Genomic DNA, 13,917 nt, shown 5'->3' with positions numbered 1-13,917 from the left:
AATGTAGTACTTACTAGACAGACTTGAGTAAAACCCTAATAGAGGAATTAAATTGATACCTAAATGAACAACAGCAAATAAAAATATACGTATGAGTTATGCCAAAACTTATCCACGATCCAGTAATTTTATTGCAGATTCTGCAGATAGGTATGTTAAAAATATATTGTAAAATTCGATATACATACCTTTTATGTTGTTACCTGCTTGATGTATATATAGGCTGAAATTATACTACAGTATTCGATTGCACTACGAACGCACAGAAAACAGATCGCACTCTCTATCTTAGCTACGATGCAGCTGTCAGCTCATTCAAATAGAAGGGGCAATAAACTTTTGCAGCTCTAACGGAAGGTCTTAGCACTGAAGAAGGGACCCCTCTAGCTTTCTCTTGAATAGCCATGCTTTCATTCTTCTGTCCTTCAGTCAAAAGATTCGAAAATCCGAAGAGTGTAAGCAGGGCTAGCAGAAGACCAAATGATTTTATTGCTTCCATTTGCTTTATGACACCAGGGACTGCTAAAATTCGTCAAGTGTTACAAACAGAAATGAATTTATAATGCAGAACAACTCCATGAAGAACTGGGAAACCATTTATGCAGTATGCATCAAAATTAAAACAAAAATTTGAAAATAGAGTATAACACTTTGTATTAAAAATTTCAAATCTTCCGTTATAATATGCAACACTATGTTCTTTCCTGATATAAACAAAGTTAATACCATCCATTTATCATAAAAATTGAGCAAGATACAGCAGTTTTAAATACAACGCTTAAAATTGATTAAGCGCCTAATAGGAACGGACATTTAAACGCAGAGTAGCAATGGGCATTTAAATGCGCACCAGCAGCGGGCATTTAAATAAACTCTGGCTAGCTCAAGCTTACCACTATTTCGAAGTCCGGTGTTTAAAGGTTAAGCACAAAAATGAAGCACACATTCGTGTGAAACATACATTTCCAAATAACAAAGAACTGTTACTCTGTGTGCACGTTTACAAAGTTGTATATTGAACAATCAACAGTGACTTTCGAAAGACATAACGATAACTGAAGTCTCTTATTTGTGACAATTATTAAATGAAGCGTCTTTTCTTCTGATTTTACACGTGTTAATGCTTATAAGTATGTACTTGTTTAAAATATATTAAACATGCTGTCAGTTTCTTTATTCTCAGTCATAATAGGTTATTCTATATAAAAATTCATTCTGTACAACATGTTTGTTAAGTGTACACTGTATAATGTTACAATTTCATTTCAATGGAAGACACTGAATTTCACTTGAAATTATGCATGTAAGTGACAGAACAGTTACCTCTGGCAGAATTTCCAAGCTGCAGCTGTCATGTCATACTAGCCAAGGACTCACTCATTCTTTATGGTTTATTCAATGGCACTGTCAGTATGTTAGACTAAATGGCACTGAATTGTATGTTGACTTGTTTGAATGATGAATTGGGAAATATGTGGAAGGAAGTGGTTTGGGCTTAATATTTGGCACAAACTCAGCATTTGCCTGGAGCTACACAGGAAAACCACAAAATCTGCAATCAGAATAGTGTCCCAACCAAAATTTGAAGTGGGAAACACCCCACGTGTCAGAAATTTTTACCACTTGGCTGTACTTATGATTATGTTGTCTGTTAAGGTGGTGGATACAGCTGTACAAGTTGTCTTACTTGTGGTACTCCTTGCTTGGCTTCCTGTTCACGATTATTGTGGGCTTGACAGTCAGCATTTTAACTGGATCATTAGAAACATGTCATCTGGATGAAGATCTCATGTCACCACCTGTCAGAAGATGGCTGGAATCACTGCCAAGCAACATCAAGCAATTTCTCAGACTGTCAGAGGAGGTAACAGACTATGTCAGCCCTTTCCCTGTCAGTTGGCTGTGTTAGGTCTCACCTAATTGGTGACTCTGTGTGCACATGTACTCTTAATTTTTAACTAATTTATTATCTTTAATGTTCTCAATTTCTCATAGCTTATTCTTGTCTGTAACCTACAACAAGCTTTTTGCATCACAGAATTTTTCCTTCCATAATAGGTTCATTGCAACTGAAGGAAAGGTCTTCATTAAATCACTTATTTTCTGGTTATGGCCCACATGTTTTGAACAAAGTGACCCATAGGAAAACTTTCTGTCCATCGATGACCTGGTATGGGTGGTTCTCTCAGAGAATGGTTTTTGATTGTGAAGAGTATGGTCTTGTGGGGTGTAACACCATGTAGTTCAGAGACAGCCTGATATTTTGGAGGAATTACTGCCTACATCCTCTGCGTCAAAGAATTGGCCAGGCAAGAAATGAGCAGAATCAGACAGCAAGCCTGTTGGTTTCTTGCATGGCTTACCTTTCAGTCTGAAAGTTGGAGGTGATATGTTCCTCCAAAATGTAAAGCTCTGCTTGGCATAAGCATTAAGTTTAAATGAAATTGAAGAAAATTTTGATAAGTACAGATAATAGCAAAAGAACTATTTTAGGTTATTTAAATTTTATTTTTATGTGGTGAACTGTTTAAGTACCTTTTGAACACATCATATAGCCTGAATGTGTGTTATATCTGGAAAATGATGGAATAACAACAAAAGCGGTTAAAATGGTTGCACAAAATAAGTAAATGTGAAGTTTAATTTAAAATTAGGCTGTGAGAGACTATACCTGTGCTAGGGATACTAGATGTGTCAGTTGGCAACATGCAATGCAGTTGGAGACATTATCTACAGCATATGGCAATGCATGGCTAAGATACTTAAAATCCAAAGATTTCCAAGTTCTTAGCAATTCTGACTATACTCCAGATACAAACGCAGTTTACATTACAAATACTAGTTCTGCTTAGCCCAAAACTGATGATAAATGTGGTCTTTCTTCAGCCATTGTAAGAAATTGCTTTCACTTATTATCACAAATTTCAATGTAACAAAATACAGCAGCTAGGTTTAGTCTTTTCTGCAAACATGTATCTAGTGGGGAATCTATATGTATGGGGATCTTAAAGCAGTGTGATAAGGGTGTCTATGATTGGTTGGTACTCTTAATTAGTTGACTCTGAAGTAGCAAAAATTGTTGGACTCCTGTTAAGCTTAGGTGAAGCTGTTTTCTTTATATGTAATTTCTATTTTCACTAGCTTCCCTGATTACTCTAATTATTAGTGTTGGCTGTAACTTTTATTTTATCAAAATCAGTGCTGTGTTTAGTTCCCGTGGAGTGCTCTATTTCCTAATTGATGTGAGTAATATTCTCAATAATTTGTATTAGCCAATCTATTCAGTACTGCTACCTGTGATGACAGTTCTTCGGATTCTTCATAAACTTTAAACAGGGTGATACAGAGAAAACAAATGGCATTATAGGTTGAGGTTTTCATGGCAAAGAAAATTCATATTGCAGTTGTCTGGATTAAGATACCATGTTGTTTGGTAGGTTACTACCAGTATTTTGGAAGATCCGTCTCCATCTTCACAATGTCTTGTTTGTAGTGGTTTTTATTTAAAAATGCTGAAGAATTTTAGACTGTTATAGCATTGAGTGACTAGATGGTAGTGAACAATGAATTTGAAAGGATTTGGAAGAACTGATAAAAAGAGCATATAAACTCTCAATCAGGATAATCAGTGTCTTGGATATGATTCAAACCAGTTGTCTCCTGAATACAAGTTACATGTCATCAATTTAGCCCAACTTACTAATTGACTTACGGTGTCATACCTCTATCCGTATCTTTATTTTAATTCCATAGATCCTTACTGGCTACCAAAGCCATCAGATACAGAACATGTCCATATGCAGACATTAGTTATAAACACAGAACTAGTCACCTTATAACTATATTCATAATAGAAACAATAATTATATATAATTCAGTAATTTAACAAGCATATAGGACTCATCAACTTGAAGGTAATACCTTATTATGATCATAGCTTAAATATAGAAACAAATATCAGATTATTATCAATTAATGTATACAATTTACTATATAAAGAGCATTATACGAGTAAAAGGTTAATTCATCTTGTATTTCAAATATTTGTCTAATATATAAAATGAATGGAAATAACAACAAATTTTTCAAGGCTGATTTAAATTGTTTTGTATTATGGGACAAATTCTTTATTGGAACAGGCAAACTGTTAAACCCAGAAGAAAATAGGACCTTCTTTAGGTGAATCAAGAAACAAGAACTCTTGATATAAGGAGTAAGATTTACAAAATATCAGCTTATGTGGCTAACTTATATTTTACATAGAGGCTGATATACCAGTGCTATGTCAACCAGGCATGTAAGGGACACCAAAGAGGAAAACCAGAAGAAAGTAATCATTGAGCTCTCCATAGGAAAGGAACATAGCATTAACTTTGATAAACACAAGTATAGCCACCATCCACAACTACCACCTCTTCATTATCAAGGAAAACAAAAAATTAGTTAAACATTCAGAGATCAGCAACACAGAAAATGTGTAAGAACTCAGGAATGTGTAGAGCCTATGAAGGGCATTTTCTCTTTTGGGATGTAAAACCATATATTCTAGTAGAAGTTCATGACCTTTTGGAGGAATATGCTCTCCTATCATTGAGGGTCAGAAAGTAAGTGCAGCAAGCCATGCAGCAAAACCTGGTTCAAAAATAGGTCTGTGAATGAGCTCTGAGTGAACCAGTAGGAGTAAAGAGAGGAGTAATATGAATCCATGAGGTTCCATTACTAATAATCACCTTCTGACTGGCTAGTTTGTGGGTCAAGACACTACCCAGTCATCGATCATCTAATTCCCCTTTCAGAGACCTTTGTATACTAAGCCATGAGCAAATCTTGATGCCCGCCCTGATGGTGATAACTGTAATGGTCAATTAGATAAGTCTCAGAGTTCTTTTATGAAGGTGTATTAGTAAAGTGACGTATTTTGGATATTTCTATTGTCTCATTTTGGTTAAAGAAATGCAATGTTTCTCTCCAAGGATGGTGATTAGCTCCATCTTATGAACCCAGCAGACAGGTTTCATACTTTAACCTGATGATGGAAGCAGAGCCAGCTTTCAAGACTTTTCATTCATTTAACCAAAATAGACAATGTATCATGCCCAGTATATGGTTCAGTTCAATCACTGTTTGGGTATGGTTAAAAACTAAGGCATAACTGAAGCTCATAAATCAATATTGTGAATTACACACAGCACCAAAGCCATCAAGGACCATTAAATAATTGTTGCAAATTCGTCAATTTTTTCAGTTACTACTGACAACACAATGGTAAAAATTTGGCCAAAATCTACCAGATAATTCCAAATTAATCGACAATCATAATAACATGTTTAGAGTTCAAACTCCTGATTTTCTTAATAAATTCTTTGCCATTTTTTCAATTAATATTTTGTTTAATCTTAAGTATTATTATAACACAATGTATATATTTTTACAGACCAAAGAGAGTACGGCACTGGAGAAGACTGAAATAAAACAAGCTTCCTACAAATCAGTGGATTTCACTGGTATACAGAATCACAGTTTCATCCTTGAAGATGAATATCAAACTGGAGGAATTAAGACTGACATAAAAGTTTGACATTATCTTACCTTCATGTCACATCTGTTCAGTTTCAAGTTGCCATACCATATTGACTAGCTGAGTTTTAGATAGTTGAACAAATTAACTATTCAAGTATTGTGATAAACTGTACAGAAGACAGATGCCAGTTTGTAGATACCGTGATAGAGTTATATTTAAGATTCAGTATTTTTTACCACGAAAATTTGATTTGTGTGTGTACATATGTGTATGTGTGGGAGATGTAACTGAGCTTCTCCTCACAAAGAAATAGATTTGTTACACATCTGGTAACATGCTGATGTTAGAGGCAATGTTTGATAGCAGGACAAAATGCTCAGTACCTACGGACAGGTCAGAGAAAGAATGAAGACAGAGATTCTCCCCCACCCGCCTTCCTAGCAGGTACCTTCCCCGAGTGCTTTGCCTCATTCCAAAAAATTGTGGCTTTTGTTCCATCTTCAGTCTCTCCCCCTTCCCATCCGTTTGTTATTGAGATCTAGATCTGATATGAATTTTTGATCACATTTTGTGACTTTGTTTTATTAATCATTATGTTGTCTGTAATGTCTCATTTTTCATATAGTGTCAAATGGTACTGACAGATAAATGAATTGGAAAGAATTTGGAAGGGAGTAGTCATGCCCCAATCAAAGTATTATCCCTGCACTTCTCTGGAGGGACTGAGGAAAACCTTGATAAACCTCACCCAAAATATCCAGTGTCCTGGTTGAGATTCAAACTGAACATCCCCTTAAAACCTGTCAGAGCGTTACCTCTAGACCAGCCTGCCTGACATAATGTCTTCTTGTAAATTTCTGTTTGTTAGTATTTTACTTCCTCAGTATTTAAACCCTTGATTTTCTTTATTTCATTATTATTATTATTATTATTATTATTATTATTGTTGTTATTATTATTATAATATTTTATCTTTTCCTTGTCCCTGTCTTCCAGCTTAATTATGTAACTATACACTCAGGTATAAGCACATTACTTCCTGCCATTGTTGGCACAGTTCTTTGCTTCTGTCCTCAGGGGATGATTGCATTCAGCAATTCAGAATGACAGAATGCACTAACTTAATCAATGGTGGATTATTTTGCTGATGTACCTAATCCTGGCATTATAAGGATGAAAATTAACCTGGAGCAGCATTTAGGCTTGTGCCAGACCTGCAAAGAAGGATACTATTATCCTGTCACTTTGTGTTCCATTCTTTTGCTTTCAAAGTATGCTCAACTTAAATTAGCGAAGTACTAAAATGAGGAATACTCTCGAGATTCTGAGTTCATAGTGACATTAAACTCACTGACATCTATCATGGTCTTTGGAGTTTTTATACATAAACAAATACATTGTTATTGTAAATACACTGTGCACTCATGTTACAGAATTTTGCTCTCATGTCTATTAAGACATGACCATATACAGGCCATAAAGTCACCATTATGGAAATTTGAGATAGATATTACAAATAATTTAAACACAAAATGCAAAACAGTATCAAACTCATTCATGCAAAAGCAGGGTACATGTTATGAAATTTCACAATATGGACACATTTTCAAGAATGCATTCCTTTTGTAATGCAGGGGCCTGCCACATGGTTTTGGAGCCAAACTTACTGCTACAGGCAGTGTAATGTGTATATGGACATATATGTTTTTATATAATTTTGTAGTTTAATATTAACGTTTTTTATTGTTTTTAGAAAGCAAAATATGCTAAATATGTTAATGCGTTATATTTGAGATTTTCTTCTACCTGAAGATAAAGGCAGTAGGTTCCTCCTAAACATTGGCACTAATCTACCTGAAAGATGCAATCAAAGTATTTGTTATAATTTTATTCTTATGCGTAGGGAAAAGTTGAGATGAAAATGTAGTCCTACATATCACGAGTATTTATGAATAAAGGATGTTAAAATAACAACAAAAAATGTTACAGTTCATTGTATCATTAAAGTTACAGCGCTCAACATAAAAAAGTCTGTCATGGCTTAATACTGACTTTATCTTCATATAATATACTGTAAAAAAATCATATCTGAGTTTCACAAGTTCAGGTACTTAATATTGTCACGTACATGTGTGTAACTCGATTGGTGACTTGATTTATTGACAACTTATACACTCATGACTTTACACTTTACAGATCACTGACTCATACAGACTACTGTCCTCAGTATATTAGTCTCCACTAGCCATTCCCTGGCAACGGATTTTAACAGAGGAACTATAACAGTTTCCCTGAATTACTCTAAATGTCACACATAAATTCTTCTTTCCACAGTCAAACTTTCAACTGAGCACTTTTGCAACTAACTCTTGGTCATTTTACACCAACCTCTTAGTCTTCCCTTCAACGCCTGACTATCAACTGACCAAAGTCAAAGTCACATTGCGACTGACGGTCGGTCAGTCAGTCAGTCAGTCAGTCAGTCAGTCAGTAACTCTTGGTGTCAAGCCCCATTTGAGTCTCATGACCAGATATTAATTATTATCGTTTGACAGTTACGGTCTTGTTTCTGTGGGGCGCCTTCTCTGATGAGAGGACGGGTCTGTCTTTTGCATATGCTGCTGGCTCTTGCCAGTGCAGTCTTACTCGGGTCCGAGTCCCTTGGGACTCGCGACTGTATTTTACTGTCTCAGAATTGAGACTTCCCTTTTCCTCGCCTCCTACGACTCACAGTGACCAAGCTCTAAAACTTGTCTCGCTTATAACCCCTTGGCACAGATTGCACAGAAAACACTGCTCTTCTGTTGCTGTACCATTGTTGTGCTCATGTCAGTTGATGTGGGAATGTGTTTACGGAGCCATTGCCTAGAAATGGGTCTGGTATATCTATCTCGCGGCCATTACATAGCAACAGCTCTACAAGCTACAATGTACTGAAACTGGGATGACCGGGTATCTGACTCGATAAATATACAAATAACTAGCATAAATATTATTATACATAGGTCATACTGAAAGTCATGAGCAACAATTTTTTGTAAAGTAACATGCTTTATTATTGACAAACCAAATACACCACCTCAATCTACAGACCTTTCTTTATTTTTCTACATAATCGCCACTTCTTTGTACACATTTCTCCCAGCGTTCTGGGAGTTTGAAAATTCCCCTTCTGTAAAATTCCGTTCCAGCCATCTGAAGACACTGATGCACTGCTTTCTGAATTCAGCGTGCTTATGGAAGTGTGTGCATGGGTGCGAGCAGTGTTCGAAGATGGGTGAAACATTTTAAAGATGGGAATACCAGCATCGAAGATGAGCCTCGGAGTGGTTGTCCTCGAACAGCCTCAACTGAGCACAACAAGGAAAGAGTGGATGGATGAGATAATTCAAGATGACAGGCATGTGACTGTGGACACAATAACCCAAAAGCTTGGAATAGGGCACAGTGCAGTACATGAGATGATTGAAAGCTTGGGCTATAGGAAAGTTTGTGCTCGTTGGGTCCCGCGGTTATTGACCGAAGACCATAAAGGTCACATTGGAAGCAATTGCAAAGATGGGGTGGGAAGTTCTTCCACACCCCTCCTATAGCCCTGATCTGGCATCCTCCAATTACCATCTTTTCGGATTTGGGAAGGATCAGCTGCATGGACGTTTTGAGACAAGGGAGGCAATTCAGAAAGCAGTGCATCAGTGTCTTCGGATGGCTGGAATGGAATTTTACAGAAGGGGAATTTTCGAACTCCCAGAATGCTGGAAGAAATGTGTACAAAGAAGTGGAGATTATGTGGAAAAATAAAGAAAGGTCTGTGGATTGAGGTGGTGTATTTGGTTTGTCAACAATAAAGCATGTTACTTTACAAAAAATTGTTGCTCATGACTTTCAGTACGACCCTTGTATTATATATAAGTGGCATAAAGCATACTTAAATTTCAGTATAAAATTGTTAAAAAGTAACTTCATTAAAAGCACCTAACCTCAATAATTTAAAGTCACAGGGTAACAGTTACATTTATACTGACATTAAAATGTATACAATAACAATATGCACCAAATGATCTGCTATTACATCATTCTTTTTGTAAATTTGTATAAAAAACAAACTCTGTGAAAAATAGTTAACCTTTCGTATGCTTCAGGAGTCAGGATAGCTTTGTCAGTGTACAACATGTCCATACCTTGCCAAAAGGCTATCAATTTAGAATGTAGATTTATTTTAGTTGAGTGAAACAAATTCCATCTTCTGCATAGCAGATTCCACAGGTACTCAACCAGACCTCTATTTTGTCATAGCTACTAAATGATGGTGGTCTGTCATTCTAATCATTATGAAAAGATGCACTGTCCACACAGTAGCAGTGTTAACAGGGAGACTGGGTATCAGCTTCTGCTCAAATCATGTGATATAAAGAAAAGCAAACATATTGTGATGTGTATACCCATTGCCAGGCAACGACTCGGTTGTCAGTTTTGTTTTATTCTACAGTTGCTTCACCATTCCAGTTCTTTTAGTTTTTGGACCTGTATACTGTTACTTTCGACACTGCTAAGTATAGTTTTTTGTATATTGTGTTTCATATAATTTTCTGTCAATGAGGTAGTTGAAAGTTAGTCCCCCCCCTCCAACTGTTGGTGGTACTGCATGTTCAGTTTCTAATACATCACTGTATGGTTGGAAATGTTCCTGTCATAATGTGGGAGCATGTGTTGCACTGTGTTGAATCTCAAAAGGAATCTTTTTACTGGTGATCCATATATCACGCTTCCATATACTGTAAACTGTGAATTAGTGAGATTTATATTATTCTCACTGTGGAAGGCTAGCTGCCCTTCCCTCCAGCTGCTTTTATCACTCTGAGTAATATTGCAGTATGTTTGTTGCATTTGTTCAGAATACACATATTGTGGTGCTTCCACTTTTGTTTTGCATCTGTTAATGTTCCCTGATATTTCAGTATTTGTTTTTTGGAATTCTATTGTTAGTATAATAGCATCTATGAACTGCAGTAATATCCATCTTTTGTTGGTGAGAATGGAATATACTTGTTGGATGAATATGTAATCCTATATTATGTAGTGACATTAAGGGAGGAACCTAGACTGAGGGTGTTTGAGAACAGGGTGCTGAGGAGAATATTTGGACCAAAGAGTGATGAAGTGACAGGAGATTGGAGGAAAATGCATAATCAGGAGCTTCATAACTTGTACTTTTCGCCAATTATAATTAGAATGATCACGTCAGAGAGGATGAGATGACCAGGGCATGTAGCACGATGGGGGAGAAGCAGTATGTATATAGGATATTGGTAGAAAATCTAGAAGGAAAGAGATCACTAGGTAGACAAAAATGTAGGTGGATGAACAATATTAAAATAGATCTTAGATAGGGGCATGCCGTAGCATAGTTGGTTGAGGCACTATGCTACAAGCCAGAAGGTCACGGGAACGACTCCTGATGAGGTGGATTTTTTCAATTTACCTAATCCTTCCAGCCACACTATGGCCCTGGGGTCGACTCAGCCTCTAACAGAAGTGAGTACTAGGAATATTCTTTGGGGTAAAGAGCGGCCAGCGCGTAAGGCTGACAACCTTACCGCCATCTATGATCCGACTCTCTAGAAAATGAGGGAACCTCAACATCTCAGAACCCTATGGGACTCCATGGCCTGTTACAGGGATATCTTTACTTTTACTTAGAGAGATAGGATGGGGTGGTATACACTGGTTTGATCTGGCTCAGGATAGGGACCAGTGGCGGGCTCTTGTGTACATGGTAACGAAACTTTGGGTTTCATAAAATTTTGGGAAGTTCTTCAGTAGCTGCACAACTGGTGGCTTCTCAAGAATAGCTCAGCTCCACGAAGTTAGTTATATTATGGAGTTCTCAGTAGAGCATCTTGGAGAATGAGTTACTCCTCTTTAAAGATGATGAAACCAGTGTCGATCTTGAATCTAGCTACGCCCTCAGTAGGCATATCTCTTGTTGTCCAAGTACCAAGTTTGGGGTTTGAATCCATTCAAAAACTCAGGCTCTGTTTGCCATAGCAGACATCACACTAGACTTCTGACTTGTACGCTTCGGTCAGACTCCTTGCCAGTTGATTTACATATTTTGCACTTGCTTGACATACTTCGCGAGTGATTAGTGAACTTCAGTAGATCATCGGGTGTTACGCTCTGTTTTATATAAATGACTTGCCAAAAATAATTAATAAAAATAATAACATGGTATTATTTGCAGATGACACCAGTGTTATAGTAACTGGCACGAACAAATTGTACTTTGATATGAACCTTAATCAAACTTTAAAGATATTAATTCATGGTTTCATGCTAATTTGCTCACTTTGAATTTTAATAAATCTCAATATGTTGAATTTTGTTCCGTGAATCATTATAATATTACCACACAAATTACTTATGATCAGACTAATTTAACCAATGTGATGGATACAAAATTTTTAGGCTTAATCATTGATGATACTCTCACATGGAAACAGCATATTGATTATGTTATCAATAAAATTTCCGGTGCATGTTATGCACTGAGAAATATAAAATACTTTATCCCTCCACATACATTAAAGTTAATTTATTTTGCCCACATTCATTCTATTTTGAGCTATGGTATAATTTTTTGGGGAGGCTCTTCCTGCGCCAACAATGTTTTTATATTGCAAAAGATGGCTATTAGAATTATTACAAATTCTGGTCCAAGTGAGTCTTGTAGGGATTTATTCAAGAACCTGGAGATAATGACGTTTTATTTTCAGTTCATATACTCATTAATTTTATTTACAATTAATAATAAACATTTTTTTTCAATTCTATTAATGAGATTCACAAATGTAAAACTAGATCCCTAAATAATCTTTACTTACCTACTGTCAACCTATCAAAATACAGGAAAGGTGTGTATGTAGGAGGCATTAAAGCCTTTAATCATCTACCTCAAGCAATAAAAATGTTGGCGTCTGATCTGTTAAACATTAAAGCAGCACTGAAGAGATTTTTATTTTATCACTCTTTTTACTATATGAAGGAGTACTATCAGCATAACTGGTAATACTATGTAAATTATAATAGAGCTAGCTCAGTAATTATTTGTAATATATTCTTAGTTCAAATATGCATATGAAGGAATATTATCAGCATAACTGGTCATAATATGTAAATTATAACAGAGCTAGCTCAGTAATTATCAGTAATTATTTGTAATATATTTTCAATTTATATATGCAGTTGTCCTATCTAAAATAATTATGGCTCATATTTTATTTAATCTTACCAATGTGATCTACAAACTTACAGTCAAATTTTAATAATCCAGATCTGTTTGTCATTAATTGATAATCATAACAAAGATGGCTGCTGATGGTACAATTTTAAACATGTATTGAAGAGGCTGTTACACCTCTCTCACTTGTATGAACATTTAACATAGGACTGGTCATAAATGTATGACGTCGGAAGACGCCTAACTGGTAATTTAAGTGATTATATGAAATTGTGACTATGTTTTTATAGCAAGTTATTTAATTCATGTTTTAATTGAATTTTTATTTATTTATTTATTATTATTATTAGATGCAAATTTATGAAGTAATAAGTCTGCCTATCTGCAACCTGCAAAACTGATGTTAACCTATTGTTGCAAATAATGGACTCATACAATTTTGTACATGTATTTTGAAGATTATTTTGATATGTACTTTAAGGACCATTTCCACATCCTGGTTATATACTGTGCGGATCTATGGAAAATAAATAAAATGAATGAATGAATGGCCACCGTTATTCCAATGTGTAACTCACACATGGCATTTCAACATAAGGAATAATGCAAACAATAAAATACAGTATCAGAGGCTCATGAATACAACTGGCTACCATCTAACATATAAGCTTGTTTCATGGTAACTGTTCAATAATTTATTTGGGTGATACTAAAGAATAATTCTGTTGTCAAGTCTGTGATCAGTAGGCCAAGCTGATATGAGAAGCAACTGGGTATACTAAGGATGGTTCTGGAGAAGTGGAAAATGTATGATATAAAATCTATTTACAAGGATCACAATTGTGACAGTTAATGAGGAACTGTCATATTAAGGCTGGAAATTTGGAAAACTTGTATAATTTATGCATAAAAATGCTTTACTTCTGCAACGTGCCAACACCTTAGTCCTAAAAGATTATGTATGTAATCCTACCGATGTAGCACACATTACATTTCATATATTCTTCCAGCTTTCAGAACTTTATGTAGTTCTAATTCTTGGGTGATGGCATTGTGACTGAACAGTGGTCTAACGCAGGTTTTCGGTTCGTCAATCTAAAGACAGATACAAGCAACTTCTCCGAAATGTCGGAAAACTAGCCCACCACAACACAGG

The 13,917-nt window shown here is 35.8% G+C and overlaps 1 protein-coding gene across 5 annotated transcripts in view; it reads left to right on the top strand.

The window, feature by feature from the left end:
• LOC111867091 (sodium-coupled monocarboxylate transporter 1) overlaps positions 1 to 7,986 on the top strand; it is a 76,920-nt gene extending 68,934 nt beyond the window's left edge. For all 5 annotated transcript variants that reach the window (XM_033752540.1, XM_023856592.2, XM_023856591.2 and 2 more), the window contains exons 13-14: positions 1,657 to 1,864; positions 5,435 to 7,986. In XM_033752540.1, the coding sequence (XP_033608431.1) occupies positions 1,657 to 1,864; positions 5,435 to 5,578 (352 nt within the window). In that variant the 3' untranslated portion in view covers positions 5,579 to 7,986. The remainder of the gene's footprint in view (positions 1 to 1,656; positions 1,865 to 5,434) is intronic.
• Positions 7,987 to 13,917: the final 5,931 nt, after the last annotated feature.

This window comes from Cryptotermes secundus, unplaced genomic scaffold, assembly GCF_002891405.2.
Source record: "Cryptotermes secundus unplaced genomic scaffold, Csec_1.0 scaffold205, whole genome shotgun sequence".
NCBI classification, from domain to species: domain Eukaryota; kingdom Metazoa; phylum Arthropoda; class Insecta; order Blattodea; family Kalotermitidae; genus Cryptotermes; species Cryptotermes secundus.
Note: the sequence above shows the minus strand (reverse complement) of the source record. Positions and strands in the feature narration are given on the sequence as shown.